The 15873-nt window shown below is 51.6% G+C and overlaps 1 protein-coding gene across 2 annotated transcripts in view; it reads left to right on the top strand.

The window, feature by feature from the left end:
- Nucleotides 1–15873, top strand: part of PLXNA1 (plexin A1) — a 114725-nt gene that overhangs the window by 80566 nt on the left and 18286 nt on the right. For both annotated transcript variants that reach the window (XM_033071262.2, XM_033071263.2), the window contains exons 13-23: nucleotides 398–549; nucleotides 861–978; nucleotides 1323–1459; nucleotides 2002–2169; nucleotides 3045–3138; nucleotides 3617–3856; nucleotides 4013–4156; nucleotides 4852–5086; nucleotides 6430–6572; nucleotides 8990–9246; nucleotides 13061–13127. In XM_033071262.2, coding sequence (XP_032927153.1) covers nucleotides 398–549; nucleotides 861–978; nucleotides 1323–1459; nucleotides 2002–2169; nucleotides 3045–3138; nucleotides 3617–3856; nucleotides 4013–4156; nucleotides 4852–5086; nucleotides 6430–6572; nucleotides 8990–9246; nucleotides 13061–13127 — 1755 coding nt within the window. The remainder of the gene's footprint in view (nucleotides 1–397; nucleotides 550–860; nucleotides 979–1322; nucleotides 1460–2001; nucleotides 2170–3044; nucleotides 3139–3616; nucleotides 3857–4012; nucleotides 4157–4851; nucleotides 5087–6429; nucleotides 6573–8989; nucleotides 9247–13060; nucleotides 13128–15873) is intronic.

The raw sequence follows: 15873 nt of genomic DNA, 5'->3' as shown, positions 1-15873 counted from the left end.
TGGGCACCTGGGACCTGGCCAAAAGCCAGGCACATCCAGGGGCTTCCTTGTTGGTTCAGCTGGAACCATGGCTGATCCTGCCCTGTCTCCTTCAACTCTTGTGTCCTTGTCAGCTAGGAGATGGCTGTGCCTGCAGCAGGGTGTCCACATTCCAGCCCTCTGCTTGGACACATCTCATATCTCCTGGCTTGTCCCTGGAGGGATTTTGTGGATACAGCTGTCACTGGGGAGGTTTTTCCTGCTGTGTGGGCAATGCCAAGATGTGCTGGCATTTCTCATCACCTGTCTGCTCCTTGCTGCTTGTAACACACATCCTGCAGCTGCCTGGGCTGCAGCCTGCCTGAGTGAGGTGTCCCTGTGGCTCTGCATCCTTGTGACAGACCATGCTCTCTCCTAGTTGTTCCCTGAGACTGGCCCCAGACAAGGAGGGACCCGTCTGACCATCACTGGCGAGAACCTGGGCCTGAAGTTTGAAGATGTTCGCTGGGGTGTCAAAGTGGGCAAAGTGGCGTGCATCCCCATCGAGAGCGAGTACATCAGTGCTGAGCAGTAAGTGCCTGGGGAGGGGTGGGTGTGCTCCAAACTGCCTCAGGAGGGTTAGGGACAGCACTGATGCTGTTCAAATGCTGCCTGTGGCTGCAAAAGGCAGAGCTGACTGAGCTGAATTGGGAGGGAAGTACCTGCTGGTTATGATTGCTTTGGGAAGAGCTCAAAGGCTTTGGGAAACTTCTTTGAGGGCTGGCAGTGCCAGCTGCCACCACCTTGGTTTCTCATGAATCTGCTGTCACCGGAGACCTTTGCTTCACACAGGGAATGTCTTGGTGTCAGGACACTGAGAGTTTTTTACTCTCATCTCTTAGGATTGTGTGTGAAATCGGAGATGCCAGCCTGAGCAAGCATGAGGCACGGGTAGAAGTGTGCATCCGTGACTGCACGCCCAACTACCGGGCCATATCCCCCAAGACCTTCACCTTTGTGGTAAGCCCCATGCTGGGGACAGGTCTGTCACCTGAAAAGGGAAGTGATGCTGAGTGCTTTTGGGTGGTTTTCTGGCTGAGATGGAAAATTTGCTATCATTTTCCTGAGAGGCAAGCAGGGATTCTCTGGTCAGGCATTGAATCATGATGATTGAATTTCTCCAAGGCTGCCACTGCTCTGCCTCCCCATTGTCCTACTGGCCCTGCCAGGCTTTAGTACTATGCCCTGCTGCTGTCTCACAGGTCCCTCTCCTCTGTGGCTGTGTCACCTGGTTGAAGCTGTTGGGGATGTGGGTTTCAGTTCCCAGCCTGTCTGACTCAGGGGATGCCCTTTTCCTTTGACAGACGCCCACTTTCTCCCGTGTTGTCCCAGCCCGGGGTCCTCTCTCTGGTGGCACCTGGATCGCCATCGAAGGCACCTACCTCAACGCTGGCAGCAACGTGTCCGTGACCATCGGGGGACGGCCCTGTGCCTTTTCATGGTGAGGGGCACAGAGGGTGGTGAAGGATGGGCAGCAGGCACCTTCAAAGGCAGTGGGACCCCCAGACAGAGCAGCAGCCAGAAGCCTGGGCTGGGAAGCCAGGAGGGACCATGGGAGCCAAACCCCCTGGCTGGCCAAAGGGATCTCCTCTTGAAACCTCTGTGTGTCAGAGGCTGCAGGAAGAGCCCTAAGAACAGAGATTTTTCTCTAAAAGCACAAAGCCCTGAGGCATGAAGTGGATAATTTTTAGATTAGGGATGATAATGGAGCGGCTCTTTAAATATTTTCCTGCGGTAATTACTGGTTATCAGCCCTAATCGCTGCTGTTTGCAGCCGCCGCACGATGGGAACGCTCAGGAGCTACTCAGGCTTTCCTGGCTGCCTTTTGTTTCATTTCTTGGGTTTTTGTTTTTTTTTTTCCCTTTTTTTCCCTCCCTTATCTCTTCATGCCCCAGCTGTTTCAGAAGGGGAGAGGGGCTGGGACAGGGCTGCCCTGGCCTCCCTCCTGCCCAGCACTGACAGGCTGTGTGTTTCTGCCCCAGGAGAAGCGCCCGTGAGATTCGGTGCAGGACTCCCCCAGGGCACACCCCCGGCGGCTCCCCCATCCTCATCAACATCAACCGGGCAGAGCTGAGCAACCCAGAGGTGAAGTACAACTACACAGAGGACCCCACCATCCAGAAGATTGATCCTGAATGGAGCATCAACAGGTGAATTGCAAGGAGCTTGTGGGATGCACGGGGGACTGTTTCCCATACGGATTTCCCGCTCCTGACGGGCATGTCTCAGTGCTGTGATAACTGCCAGGCTGCACTCCAGAGATGTGGCAAGAGGAGTGTGAGCAATGCCTTGGCACCAGGGCCCTGCTAACTCCTGGCCTACAGTGCTCAGCCTGGCAGGGGGCAAGAGCAGAGAGTGCTTTGGATTCTGCTTAATTTCAGCTTGACATTTGGCGGCGGCAAATAAAATTAAAATATTTCCCATCGGGGGATTTTTTGAAATGTTTACATATTTTTCTAAAAGGTTTGAATTGGCTGGAGAGAAGGCGAAGGAATCCATTAAGAGCTAGTGCCAGGGGAAACCTTCCCCAAGCTGTTGATGAGGAGCAAGCTCCCTAGAGGCATGGCCAAGGTCTCTGGGACCACGGGGCTTTTAACACCGAGTCATGGAGAAAAGCTGGCAGAGTTCAGCCTCTCCTGTCACCCACTGCCTCTGTGTGGAGAAAGGGTGGCAGAGAGAAGCTTGTACTTCTTGGGATGCTTTCCTGTTGTGAATGCTTAGTTGACTTTAGTTTGGAAGTCATCTTCAGACTCTAAACCTGCACATAGGGTGGGATATCAGTGTTAATTACCAGGTTTTATATCTCTAGTTGGCCCTTGGGTCAGCTGAAATGATTTTACATTGGTGCATGCCGGGTCCTGCCAGCCATGCAATATATAGGTGGGATAAGAAATCCTTGGGGCATGGTGGCTCACCCATGCTGGGGCAGATGGGCATCTGGCTGGAGATGATGGCTGCTTCCATCCTAGAACTGGGGATCCAATGCCAAGCTGCCTTTCCTAACCCACTGTCTCCATGTCTCTAGTGGTGGGACACTGCTGACTGTGACTGGCACCAACCTGGCCACCATCAAAGAGCCCAGGATCCGGGCCAAGTACTGCAGCTCTGAAAGGGAGAATGTAAGTGGTGCTGGCTGGGGCTGGGGGCAGAGCACAAAGAGCAGGGATGCTGTCTGTGTGCAATGCAGGGCAGACAGTGCACCCTTTGCCCTTCGGGTGTGATGGTCTGGAGTGGCTGATGTCTATGGGCTTGGCCCCAAAGAGAGGCACCAATCTCTTTGCAGAGCCTCCATCCTGGTGTTTCAGGAGAGGGTTGAGATCTCAGCATTCAGAACTGGTGTGAGGTTTGTGGGACATCTGTATTGACAGAAAGAGCCCATCTCCAGTGACATCTTGCCTGTCACCCCTAGCACATCCATTGCAAACAGGAACCTGTCTCTGCCCTGGGGTGGGATGTGATGCCTTTTGTTAGAACAGAACAGGAGATTCCAAATCTAAACCCTGTGTCCAGAGCCACTGCTTTCAGGAGATCCTTGTGGGGTCTGATCCTGACCACCTTGTTGGGAGTGGGTCTGACCTTGTTCTGTGCCTCCTGCAGAACTGCACTGTCTACAATGACACCACCATGGTGTGCTACGCTCCCTCCATCGACAACCCTGTGCGGAGCCCTCCGGAGCTTGGCGACCGCCCGGACGAGATTGGCTTTGTCATGGATAACGTGCAGGCGCTGCTGATCATCAACACCACCAATTTTGTCTACTACCCAGACCCTGTCTTTGAGCCACTCAGCCCCACAGGGATGCTGGAGCTGAAGCCCAGCTCCCCCCTCATCCTCAAGGTAAAGAGCCTGCACCTGGGGACAGAGGTAGGGACATGTCCCTCTGTGGAGGTGGCATTTTTTCTCTCCTGGAGCAAAGATTTTGCTGTGTGTTGGGTTTTTTAAGCATTTCCCATTGCACAAGAGCTGACAGTCTCATTCCTTGTTCCCTCAAAGGGCAGGAACCTGCTCCCGCCAGCTGCTGGTAACTCCCGCCTCAACTACACGGTGCTGATCGGAGACACTCCCTGCACCCTCACAGTCTCTGAGACACAGCTCCTCTGCGAGTCCCCCAACCTCACTGGCCAACACAAAGTCACAGTAAGTGCTGACACTGGTGCCTTTGCTCCTTGTGCCTCGTGTGTCTCAGAATTTCAGTCTTTATCCCAGCAGCAGCCCTGCTGTGTGCTTGTCCTTGAATGAGGATCACACAGTAGATGTACATGCAGGAGTGTCCTCAGGAGTCATCTTCCTGCTCCCTAAGCATCCCTCTTCCTAATTACATGTTTCGTAGGACCAAATACTTTGTCACCCTGCTGTACACTCAGCTTGGTGTTACTGTGCCCTGGCTGGTGCTGGGTGCAAGGCAGGGGGATTCCTACCTCCACCCCCCAGTGTTGGTACATGCTGCAGGGGAGGTTCCTTTGTTTGAGGGGTTGTAGTGCAGCAGTGCTCGCGCTCCAGGACTCTGCCATGTTAAAAGGGACCCAGCACAGTCCTCCCCAGGCTCCCCATCCGTGGGGAAACTCGCTTTACATCCCATCTGTTACTGTAATGTTGTCTGAATGAGACATCAAACTCTCTGCCTGCTCCACGTGCACTGGCAGCATGTGTGCTGCATGCCATTAAAGCTCCTTGCACTGCTCCAGACCAGCCCCTGCCATTCCTGCATTTGTCCACATCACTCATGCCGTGGGCTGGGAGTCACACCCCAGCATGGTGGGCACAGCAGGGAGGGCTCCCTGTGGCACACAGTCCCTGACAGCAGGTCTGTTTTTACCCCTGCTGTGGTGCAGATCAAGGCTGGAGGGTTCGAGTTCTCGCCGGGGACGCTGCAGATCTACTCAGACAGCCTGCTCACCCTGCCCGCCATCATCGGCATCGGCGGCGGCGGCGGCCTGCTCCTCCTCATCATCATCATCGTCCTCATCGCCTACAAGCGCAAGTCCCGGGATGCCGACCGCACCCTGAAGCGTCTCCAGCTGCAGATGGACAACCTGGAGTCCCGGGTGGCCCTGGAGTGCAAAGAGGGTGAGGGATCCCTTTGCTGTCAGCATGGGGCTCTTTGGGTGTTTCTTACTGCTCAAGGCTCCTTTCCTTACTGCCTTTCAGAGGGGGAATGAGAGTGGGCAAAGCTGCTTTGTCAGTGGAAGTGAACTCGTTTTAGGTGGGATTTGGGGATATTTCCAGTTAAGAAGTTCTTTTCCGTTTCTCCAAGTGGGAGAAAAGACAGCAAGCAGGGTAGCGAAAGCTTCCTGTGAGTGGGCAGTGGATCTCTCATTATGTGACAGACAGATGCTGTGAAATTGGACAGAATTCCTTGTATGATACTGCTGATAAAACCTAATTGCCCATTATCCCCCTGAGCTGGCTCCAGAGGCCCCGACCCTGCCAGCCAGAGCCACAACCAGCCCGGACGCTGCAAATGAAGCAGGCACCGAAAACAAGATAATAAAAAGGGGAAAGAAGAAAACCTTTGCTCCCCCAAGTCCCCATCCCTCCACATGCCTGTGGATGGCACTGGTGACAGGGAGAGGGGAGGGAGCTGGTGAAGGGGATGGTGTCTTGTCTTCCACAGCTGGCAGATAAAAGGATCTGCTTTTAATTAAAAGGCACAATCTCTTCCCTGCCTTTTCTCTTTTCTAGTCCCGCTAGTTACAGATAAGATAGCACGCCTTTCAAGCTGACGGTTTGTTTTTTCTCATCAGGCTGACGAGCCTGCAGTCCTCTGCCTGGCTTTCAGCTCCCTTTAAAGTGCTGTTAATTTGATTTTTCTGAGGGTTTTCTCTCCCCACCCCAACCCCCTTCCCCGGTGCATTTCCAGGACTCTTCTCCCATCAGCTTTTCCCTGTAGGTGCAATTAAAGGTTCAGGACCCCCCTGGATCACGTTCCCCTGGCAGTCACAGCTGCCTCTGCTGGGATCGGGAGGTTCCAGGGTGGGTGTGTTCAAGCTCTTCTCTCAAGTAGTATTTAGGTCAAAAAGAAATGAGGGCAATCTTGTGGTTTAGGCTAACATTTTCCTCAAGAAGCTCTGTTTTTGTTCAAACCCTGCTATTCCCCCCCGCCCCCAGCATCCCTGGGAGGCTGCAAGTGCTGGGCAGGGGGGATTTGGCCCCCCTGGGACCTGGCAGTTCTGTTCCCAAATCTGCCACTTCATTTATTCTGGGGATGTCATCCCCACACCCTGCAGCTCAATTTCTCCATCTGTGTGGGGACAGCAATCACAGCCTGCCAAGAAGAGGAATGCTGAGAATATTCATGCCTTGGGGAGGGTCCACCCGTGGGGTGCCGGGGGTGTGATGAGGGGCTGTGTGCCAATGCTGTGTGCTGAGACTCCAGAATGTGTTGTTTAATTCTGCTTTTCCCACCCTAGCCTTTGCTGAGCTGCAGACAGACATCAACGAGCTGACCAACGACCTGGATGGGGCTGGCATCCCCTTTCTGGATTACCGCACCTACGCCATGCGGGTTCTCTTCCCCGGCATAGAAGACCACCCTGTGCTGAAAGAGATGGAGGTGTGGGTCTGTCTGTCTGTCTCTGTAGTGCTTCACATTGGGGATGTGCCCCTGCACAGTCCCCTGCACGAGCCCCTGTGCCCCCGGGCTGGAGAGATGCTTTGGTTGGATGCTGGCCCGGCGTGGTGCATCTCTCCACGTGGCAGCCGGCGCGGATGTGGACTGGCTGCCAAATGGTTACTGCACTCTCTGACATTAATATCAATATTTATATTAATATCATTGCTGCTGTCATTTTCTACAGCACTTGCTTTATTCAATTGGGTTTGTTTGATGCCTGACCGGTCGCTTGCTTTTAGCAGGGTTGTCTGACATCGCCTGCTTGCTTGGCTCCATTTCCCCATGCAGAACCCATCCTTGGCATCCTTCCTCTGCTCCCCAAATCAGCTCCTTCTCTTCTCCTGGCCTCCCCACCTCTGTATAATTTAGTGCATGCAATTGCACAGCAATTGCTTCTCGTGTGCTGGGCTGCTGAGGCCACTCTTGATTAGAGGAAGGAGGGGGGTGACCTTCGCTTCCCCTCACTGCTGACCCAGTGCAGTAATTAATGTCGACGTGGGCTTCACAATGTATTTAGGAGAAGTAATTGGCTCTGGTGCAAGATGCACGGTCACTAATTACAACACAACAAGCTCTTACCAACTGCAAGTGCACGTGCTGGTGTTGTACGGTGTGGGTCCTGGCCTTCTGCCTGCTCTGTTTCCCCAGCCCCTAATCCCAGCTCTGGAGGGTGGTGGGGACCCTGTTTCCATGGATTTCCCCTTGCAGCTCAGGTTTCCGGATGCTCAGAGCCAAAGCAGGCGTGTAGATCTCCCTGGGGCACAGCCCTTCCTGTCTGTGTGGATGCCTGACTCACCTCTGCTCTTGCTCTTACAGATTTTTCCTAAAGAGGGAAAGTGGAAAGGGTGTCAAAAAGGGTATCAGAGGAGGAATTTTGCAGTTACTGTGGCAGGCTGGGTGGACTTTGTCCACTTCCAGCTCTTAATTCAAAACATCCTGCTTGAGAGAGCACACCAGCTCAGCCTGGCCTGGGAAGCCAAGGGTTAAATTTACAAAGGGGAAAAAAAATCCCCAAAAGAGATTAAATAAAGCAACTAGAGTTGTGTAAGCTTCATATAATTTAATCAGGTTTGCTTTTATTTGTCTCTTTACTCAGAGTGTAACATTAGCTATTGCAAGTGACGGAATGAAGCGGCGCTTGCTCACGCACATGCTAATCCACAGTGAGCACTGGTACCAGCTCCCTTCCTCTGCAGGGTTTAGGGAGAGGCTGGTTGCTTTGTGAGAATTTAAGCCTGATTAAATATTTAATTCAATATTGTTCATTTATTTCTGCTAATGATCAGCAAGTTGAACATGGGGACTTGGTGGGAAACAGCTTTTTGTCCAGCAGGAAGGAGTATTTTGAGAAAGGGAAGTTATAACTGCAAGGAATTTAGCTGAACTGAAGAGCACCAATTCAAAGTTTTGATTGAAATGAAATTATTCCATGTGTCAAAACTCTGTTCTTCATTTTGAGTTGGTGTTTTGAAATGAAAAGTGTTGTTTTGTCTCCAAATACCGACATGAAGCGAAATTTAATGCTCCTTCTCCCAGTCAGGAAGACAAGGGGGGGAATTAAAGAAAAAATTGATGTTTTACCACAGAAAGGCTTTTATTCAGAGGAAACCATCTTTTCTAATGGCAAAATTGAGTATTGTAAAAATATTCATTTCTGATAACAAATGTGGTCAGGGCTGGCCAGAGCTGGGCTGCTAATGGCAGTGCAGGTGTGAAAGTATCCGAGACCAATCCCTGCTGGGTCCTAATATGGCCAGAAATACAACTTCAAATGTCTCATGAGCAAAGGGTTTTAGGGTGTGCCTGCAGTGAGACAGAGCCCGATTTCTGCATTATTCCTCTATCTAAAATCCATCCCCCCAAAACCAGGCAGGTTTGCTGCTGGTGGAGCTCAGGGTTGTGGCTTTATTTGCTTTCTGTGTAATACCCAAAGCACATGTTGCAGTGACTTGGGTGGGAATCGAGCTGCTTGTTAGCTGAAATTGAAAATTATAATCTGTGTGTGTGCTTGGGAGAGAAAGAGTGTTTGTTTATGGGAGGGAAGTGTATTTATGTGTCTGCACACACGTGGGAGAGTCTTTGTATGGAAAGGTGTGTCTATACAGACATATATATACATTGATGCCCTGAGACTGATGCTGGGATTTTACAAATCAGACAGCTCTTCTGGGGGAACTAATACTGATCACCAAAAGGGAAGCTTGGTAGTAGTGAGAGACCTAGTCCAGCTGCTTTTGGACCCTTTTTCATAATTTCCTTTTGTGGGATTGAGGGTGAATTCAGGGTGTGGTTCAGTCCAGCCACCTTCTCGTCACCCTCCCCATTATGCCTGTCTCAGCTTTGCTCTATCCTTGCAGGTCCAGGCTAATGTGGAGAAGTCCTTGACCCTCTTTGGTCAGCTCCTGAACAAGAAGCACTTCTTGCTGACCTTCATCCGTACTCTGGAAGCCCAGCGGAGCTTCTCCATGCGGGACCGCGGCAACGTGGCCTCGCTCATCATGACAGCGCTGCAGGGCGAGATGGAGTATGCCACAGGGGTGCTGAAACAGCTCCTGTCCGACCTTATCGAGAAGAACTTGGAGAGCAAGAACCACCCCAAGCTGCTTTTGCGGAGGTGAGTGTCCCCTAGAGAGGCTGGAGCTGTGGGACAGTGCCCAGGCACTTCTGAGCACAGTGACATGGGCTGGTGTCCTTGGGGGATGCCACCAGTGATGGCTTTGGTGTTGGCTGTGGCAGTGAGGGCACTGAGTCTGGTCAAGCATTTTCTTGCTTGTCTGTGTGCAAGTATGAGAGGAATGTGGGACTAGCTCGTCCCAGCCATGGGATGTTCTCACTCCAGTTTGGCTGTGTGGGCTCATGCTGCCTGGGAAGGAGAGAACAAGGTGCTTGTCAGCTGTTCAGGCTGGTGCAGGTAGGGTACATGCTAGTGTCAGGCACTGTGGTGTGTTGCTGTAGGTCACTTGGAGAGGGGAAGGTGACCAGGTAGACCCCCACATCTCTTGGCATGTGGGACAGCTCTTGCCTTGCCTCGTGGCTGCGTGGGTGCCTCCGTGGGCTGGCAGCAGGCAGGAGTCCTCCTTTCCCTGCTGTCTCCTCAGGGCTTACCCGCCTTGCCAGTCACATGGGGGTTTCCCTGGGAAAGTCACTCAGATCTCTGCAAGCTGGGAGTCTCACTGGGCCGGGGGAAGTGCAAGCAGGAGGCAGCCTGCCAAGCCCTGCCGTGAGTCTGCCTGCCCCATCAATATTTAATGATAGCTCTGAGCTCTCCTTCATCACGGGCTGATGAATATTGAAAGATACACCAAGTCCTGAACAAAAACTATTAATAAGCTCCACTGGTTCAGCTCGAGGCCCTCCGTGCCACCTTCTCCCTTTGCACGCCATGTGGTGCCTCCCCATCCCCACATCCAGCAGTGTGGTGCCACCAGCCTTTGGCAGAGAGGCACAGGGCTGGCATGTCACCAGAAAGGCTCAAGAAACTCAGGGCAAAGATGTTCATGGCATGGCCAGACTGGACAGAGCCTGTCAGGTATTGTATGCTTGGCCCTGGGGAAACATCTGGAGAAGACCCAGATGTGAGCTGGTCCCAGTTACATCCGTGTTGCCCATCTTGTTGGGCACATTGCTTTCTTACTCTCTCTGCTTCATTTATCACATTGCAAGGGTTCCCTTAATGTCTCAAAGTATCTCATTAGCAGTGTGTCAGAGTGGGTGTGTTGTGAGGATGATGGCTGGCTGGGAGTGGGCTGGGTCCTGGAGATGCCAACTGCTGTTCCCCATTCCTTTCCCCTCACTGCATTCTTACTCTCTTCTTTTCCAATTGTTCCTCCATAACACCAGGTTTCACTGAAATATTTAGAATGCATTTCCAGCTCCTGAAGTAAATCAATAAAATATAAATAAAAGGCATCATGAGGAGGCTGGCAGCAGCAGTGACTGAGCCGTGGCAGCAGCACAGGGGCAGAATGCAACCTGCACCAGTGCCCAAAGACTGCCAGTCCCCGGCCACCGTGCTGGAGGGCCATTGCAGTTAGGACAGGGATAAGTCCCCTGGCCAGCACCTTACTTGGCCAGCACCTTGCTTATGCCTCCCTGAGTGGTATTTAACAAAGAGACCCTGTTCTTGAAGCCACGGTGCAGAGCGAGTGGTGTCGAGAGCTGTGCTTCTCTAGCTGTTTGATTAGCCTTGCTGTTGGGTGTGAGAGTGTGCTTACTGCCTAGGGCACCTGGATTAGCATTGATCTAACTGGGGAGAGCTGTTATTTATTTATTTGGTTGTTGGATAATCCCCCCATTGCTGTGGCATCTGGCTCTGTCATGGATAAAGACAAACATCCACCAGAGCCTGAGTGGTGGCACTTCAGATAAGCATTATGGGCTTGTCAGGCCCTTTCTAGGGCCAGGGAGGATGTCTGCTGAATAGCTGCAGTCCACTTCTCCCTTGGCTTTCTCTCCATGTCCCTGTTTTTGTTCCCTGTGGTGGACTGTTCTTTCCTGGTGGGGGCAAGAAGCCTTCCCTTCCCTGAAGGCTCAGGTAATGCTGTCCTCAAATGGTTTAAGGAGGGCTTTGCTATTCCAGGGAGGGCAAAATGCTAAGCCCCATTAGCACAAGAGAAAAGTCCTTGGTACCATGGAAGGGACCATATGACACCAAGTAAGCTTGAATAAACTCTGGGAAAGTGGATTTCCTGCCACAGCCATCTGGTCTTTGGGAGCTGCTTCTGACCCATCTGCTGGGCATGGCCTTGCAGTTGGGCAGTGCATGGAAATGGGCAGTGAGACTCCTGGTGGCTCTAACATTTTGGTTCCTTTTGGATTTTGTTTCTTGAGTCAACCATTTGTATTTGTTTCCCTGATGTAAGAGGAATGCAGCCATGTTTCTGAGGTTATTAGTATTGCCTGTGCTTTCAGGACCGTTTGCATTTGCAAGTGGCTGATCTGTTAATTAATGGGTGGATAAGCTGAAGATTTTAGGAGTGAAGGCCATGTTAAAAATGATGGACAGGTCAAGGGGAGTTTTAAACTTATGGCAGAGAGATAAGGCATGTTAAGCTGCACCTGTAGGGCTGCAGGGTTCACCAGGGTCTGGTGTCACCCTCAGCTCCCTCCATGTCCCCCTCTCTGCTGGTGTGGCACATCCTGGCTGCAGTACCAGCACCCCAAGGTCCCTCATTCTATTTGGACCCACCACGTTTCACACCTGTCCTCAGGGATCCTGCTCTCCATTTTGAGCATGGTCCCCAGCAGACACAGGCAACTCCCCAGACTTTCTCTGCTAAGCTGCTTTGGAGCACAATTTGGATTTAAACTGGGATGTAGGAAACTAGGGGTAATACATAGGTTTTCTCAAGGCATCTTTGGCTGTTTCCTTTAACTGAATATCCAAAAGCTGAGAGGCATGGCTCCATTTTTAAATTTCTTTTGGAGCAAGTGGAACAAGAGCTGCATTGTACACTTGCAAACTCCTACATCACCACCCCGCACCAAAGAGACACACAGCAACCCTAAACTTCACCATGCAGGCATGGAAGGGTTAAATTCCAAGCCTGGCACAGTGTCTGTGTTCCAAAAGTACATGGAAAACAGGTTAAGTTTCCAACCACTGCTCTTACTCCCTCCTTTAATCCCCTTGTTTCAGCTGAATTAGTAGTGAGGATAAGTTTACCAAAAACATATTTGGGTCAAAATTTCCAGACTTAAATCTGGTTGTGGCTTTAACCAAGGCCATGTACCAGTGGACTGGTGATTAATGTCCTCTTGTTTTACTATGGGCCCTGGACTTTGCTGCTTTAGAGATCAAGGGCTGCTGCGGGGAATGCAGGGGAGTCCCATGTCACCAGGAGAGTTGTCCTGCATCAGGACAATGGCAGTACTGAGTGCACTGCAGGACCAGGAGGCAACAGCAGCTCCCAGGTGGGAAAAGGGGCTTCCAGCTAGATCTGGCTTTGCCTTGCAATCTCAGCCCTTCTTTCAGGCTGTACTTTAACTGGGAAGCTTGAGGTAGGTTTGGGGACATTGTACTTGGCTTAGGTGCCTCATACAACCCTCCTGTGGGGAGAGCTGCCTGGTTCCAATGGGACATCACAGAAGAAACAAAGTTCATAGAAGCAGAAGGTACCAGGGAGAAGCAGAAAGCTTCTCATCCCCTGTTGAGACTCCCAGTGGGACAAGGTTGAGCTTGACTTGTTGCAGTTCTCCAAATACGCTGGAGACCAATTTGCATTTCTCTCCTGGGGGGCTGCTGATGAGCAGGCTTCCAGCAGAGCTTGTGTGCCTCCTTGTACCCCTTGCTTTGAGCCTCCTTTCCAGATGAAGCTTTTTAGAGCCAAAAATAATTTAACTACAGTCTAAGGGTGAGGTGGCAGTGGGTGAGATCAGAGACCTTTAATATTCTCTGCTGATGGCTTTGCTCTCTACCTTCCCTACAGAACGGAGTCAGTGGCGGAGAAGATGCTGACGAATTGGTTCACGTTTCTGCTGTACAAGTTTCTGAAGGTGAGTTTGGGAAGGGATGGCAACCCTGTGTGGACAGGGAGGTGGTTCCTGCATGTTACCCAAAGCCCAGGCTGACATGCTCCTGAGCATTGCTGCTCCCTCCCAGAGCAGAGATTGCTTCCCAGATCTCTGTTTCCATCCTGGTTTTCTGAGATGAGATTCTGGTCTCCTTTTTGGGAAATAGCTGAGATTGGGAAATGAAATCCAGATTGGGATTGCTTAATGCATAGAGGGTTTGAGATTTTAACAATGATACCCTGAGGAAAGATAAATCTGAAGCAACTCAGCTGAATCTTGGAGGGGTCCCCATTCCTCTCTTCTTGCATTTGTTTGTGTAACTCATGAGGAAAAAGCACTGAGAACTGCTCCTTCTGTAGGCATGGCTGTGACTGGGGCTGTTTCTGCCTCTTTGGGTTGTAGTTTGGCGAGTTGCACTCTCCATATAATGCTGCTGCTTTTCCTTCATCTTTCCAATGCTGAGGTTCTGTGGTAGGGGAATTATTTCCTTTAGGCATCTCCACTTCTGCTGCTGCTTCCCCTTCCAAAGATGCCCTGGTAGGGATGGATGCCTCGAGGGGCTTGTTGACAGCCAGGGACAGAGCTCTCCACTGCACCTGCATGAGGCTGCAGAGCCTTTTAGCTTGAATTCACCTTTTTCCACTTTCAGAGGGGTAGCAGAAGAGGATGCACAGTGTAAGCTCTGTTTTTACCACTGGTGCATCTACCCATATTAAGAACATTTATTCCATCAGCACCAGTGCTTCCACCTGTTAGAGCTGCACCAGTTTCCATGCAGATTACACAGCAGCAGCTCCAGCATGTGGGCCCCAGGCTCAGTCCTGCTGCAACTTTGGGATGACTGTGATGGGTGAATGACACCTGTGATCCTGCTGCTGGTTTGTCAGGCAGCGGGGCTGTTCCTGGGGATCCTGCCTGGTGTCAGTGCAGTGAGACTGGGTGGCACGCAGCTGTTTTTGTGGGATTTCATCCCTCATTAAGACAAAGAGGGTTTGAACTACTTCCAGCCAAGAGATGAGAGTGAGCAGGAGTCTCAGCAGAACTCAAGTGATCGTCAACGAGAGGTGATTTATAATATCACTTACATGCACTTGGCTTTTTGCCTCTGTCGAGGAATAGCTTGTATCTATAAAAATCCATCTAGCATGCTGGAGATTGCTTGCCAGGGGTGGGAGAGGAGAAAAGCTGTGCTGGTCATGGGGAGATGTCAAACCTCCCACCACCCCTTTGTACCAGGGCTTTGTCCAGCAGGGCCCTTTTGCATCAGCAGTGCCCAGTGGGATCAGGTGGAACACTGGCAGGAGGCTCTCTGGGCTCTGTGAACTTGGTGGGACAAGCAGGAGTAGCTCTCCCTGAGGGTAAACTCCTCCAAGGCTCCATGAAGTGACCAAGGTTATGCTTTGGCTGAGCAAAGTGCAGTGCACAGCCTACAAACACCCACAGCAGCATCTGGGGACACTGTATTTGTGTGTGTGAGCTGACATCCTTGATCTGTCCTGGCTGGACTGGGCCACGTTCAGAAGCTACTTTGGATTAGTTCATGCACCACCAGTGTCCTGCACCTGTCCTTGTCCCCCTTCAGAGTGGCTTCTGGGCACATTACCAGTTGTGGAGCAGGTCTGAGGATAAGGAGTAGCAGCTGAGAGGTGTGAGGATGGTGGAACCAGGGCAATGCCTCTTTATAAACATGTCCTTGGCTGCACCATGACTTAGGCATGGGAAAACACCTTCAGTCTTTGGGTGGTAGCAGCAGGAGAAAGGTCTGATCTAGGTGCACCTTTACAGAGGAATGTTCAGCCTGGATGAACTTGCTGGCTGTGAAATTTATTATGCTGAGATTCATTTCCTTGGGAAGTTGTTGAAATTGTACTGCTTGAGTCACTTGAGTTAAACTGGAAGAGACTTGAGGATGTGCTTATGGCCTCTTCTGGATTGGTGCCACCAGAGGAGACCCACGAGGCTGTTCTCACCTGTCTCTGGACAGGAGTGTCACAGGTGGCAGCAAAAGCAGGAGAAGGCGGTGAAGTAGATGGAGAGTATCACAGCAGAGAGCTTGGCAGCAGGGAATGTGCCCCAAACTGCAGTAATTGTGCATGTAAATGAGGCAGACAGCCTGGTGCACAGATTCTGGATCAGCTCTCAGCAAAGCTTCTCTGAGCAGGGCAAGATACAGTGGGGTGAGGGATGGGGACAGCACAGGACAGCCCCTCATGGCCAGGGCCAGCAGTGTGGGGAGCCAGGGAGGGCTGGTGCTTTCAGGGGGACCCTGTAGCAGCATTTATCAGACTCTTAATGAGACACCTCAGGGAAAGGGAGATGGATAAATCGAGACAAGTGCTGAAAAATGCACAATATTAGGTGCCTGATGAGCTAGATCTAGTAAGTAAGACAGTTTGGGAATTAACTGGCTTGTCTCAGCCTGCTCCCAACATATCAACACAGGCATGCACAGGGTGTCTGCAGCTGCCCTCCTCCACCTCAGCTCCCATGGAGAGCCCCCAAAGCTCCCCTCAGTCAGGTCCCCAGCAGTCAGCAAACTGCATAAGGCTGACAGGGTGGGCACAGTCGTGTCTGGGAGACAGGGTGCCCTTCATCAACCTGAGGGACCACCTGGCCACATCTCAGTGGTTTCCTTCTGTGTTTCACCTGATGGAGTTCATCTCAGGTCAACTACCCAGCACTGGTATCTTTGGTTCCTGTTCATTTTGTTGGTCTCTGTCAAACATGA

Source organism: Catharus ustulatus, chromosome 13 (genome assembly GCF_009819885.2).
Source record: "Catharus ustulatus isolate bCatUst1 chromosome 13, bCatUst1.pri.v2, whole genome shotgun sequence".
NCBI classification, from domain to species: domain Eukaryota; kingdom Metazoa; phylum Chordata; class Aves; order Passeriformes; family Turdidae; genus Catharus; species Catharus ustulatus.
This window is presented reverse-complemented; position numbering and strand designations above follow the sequence as displayed.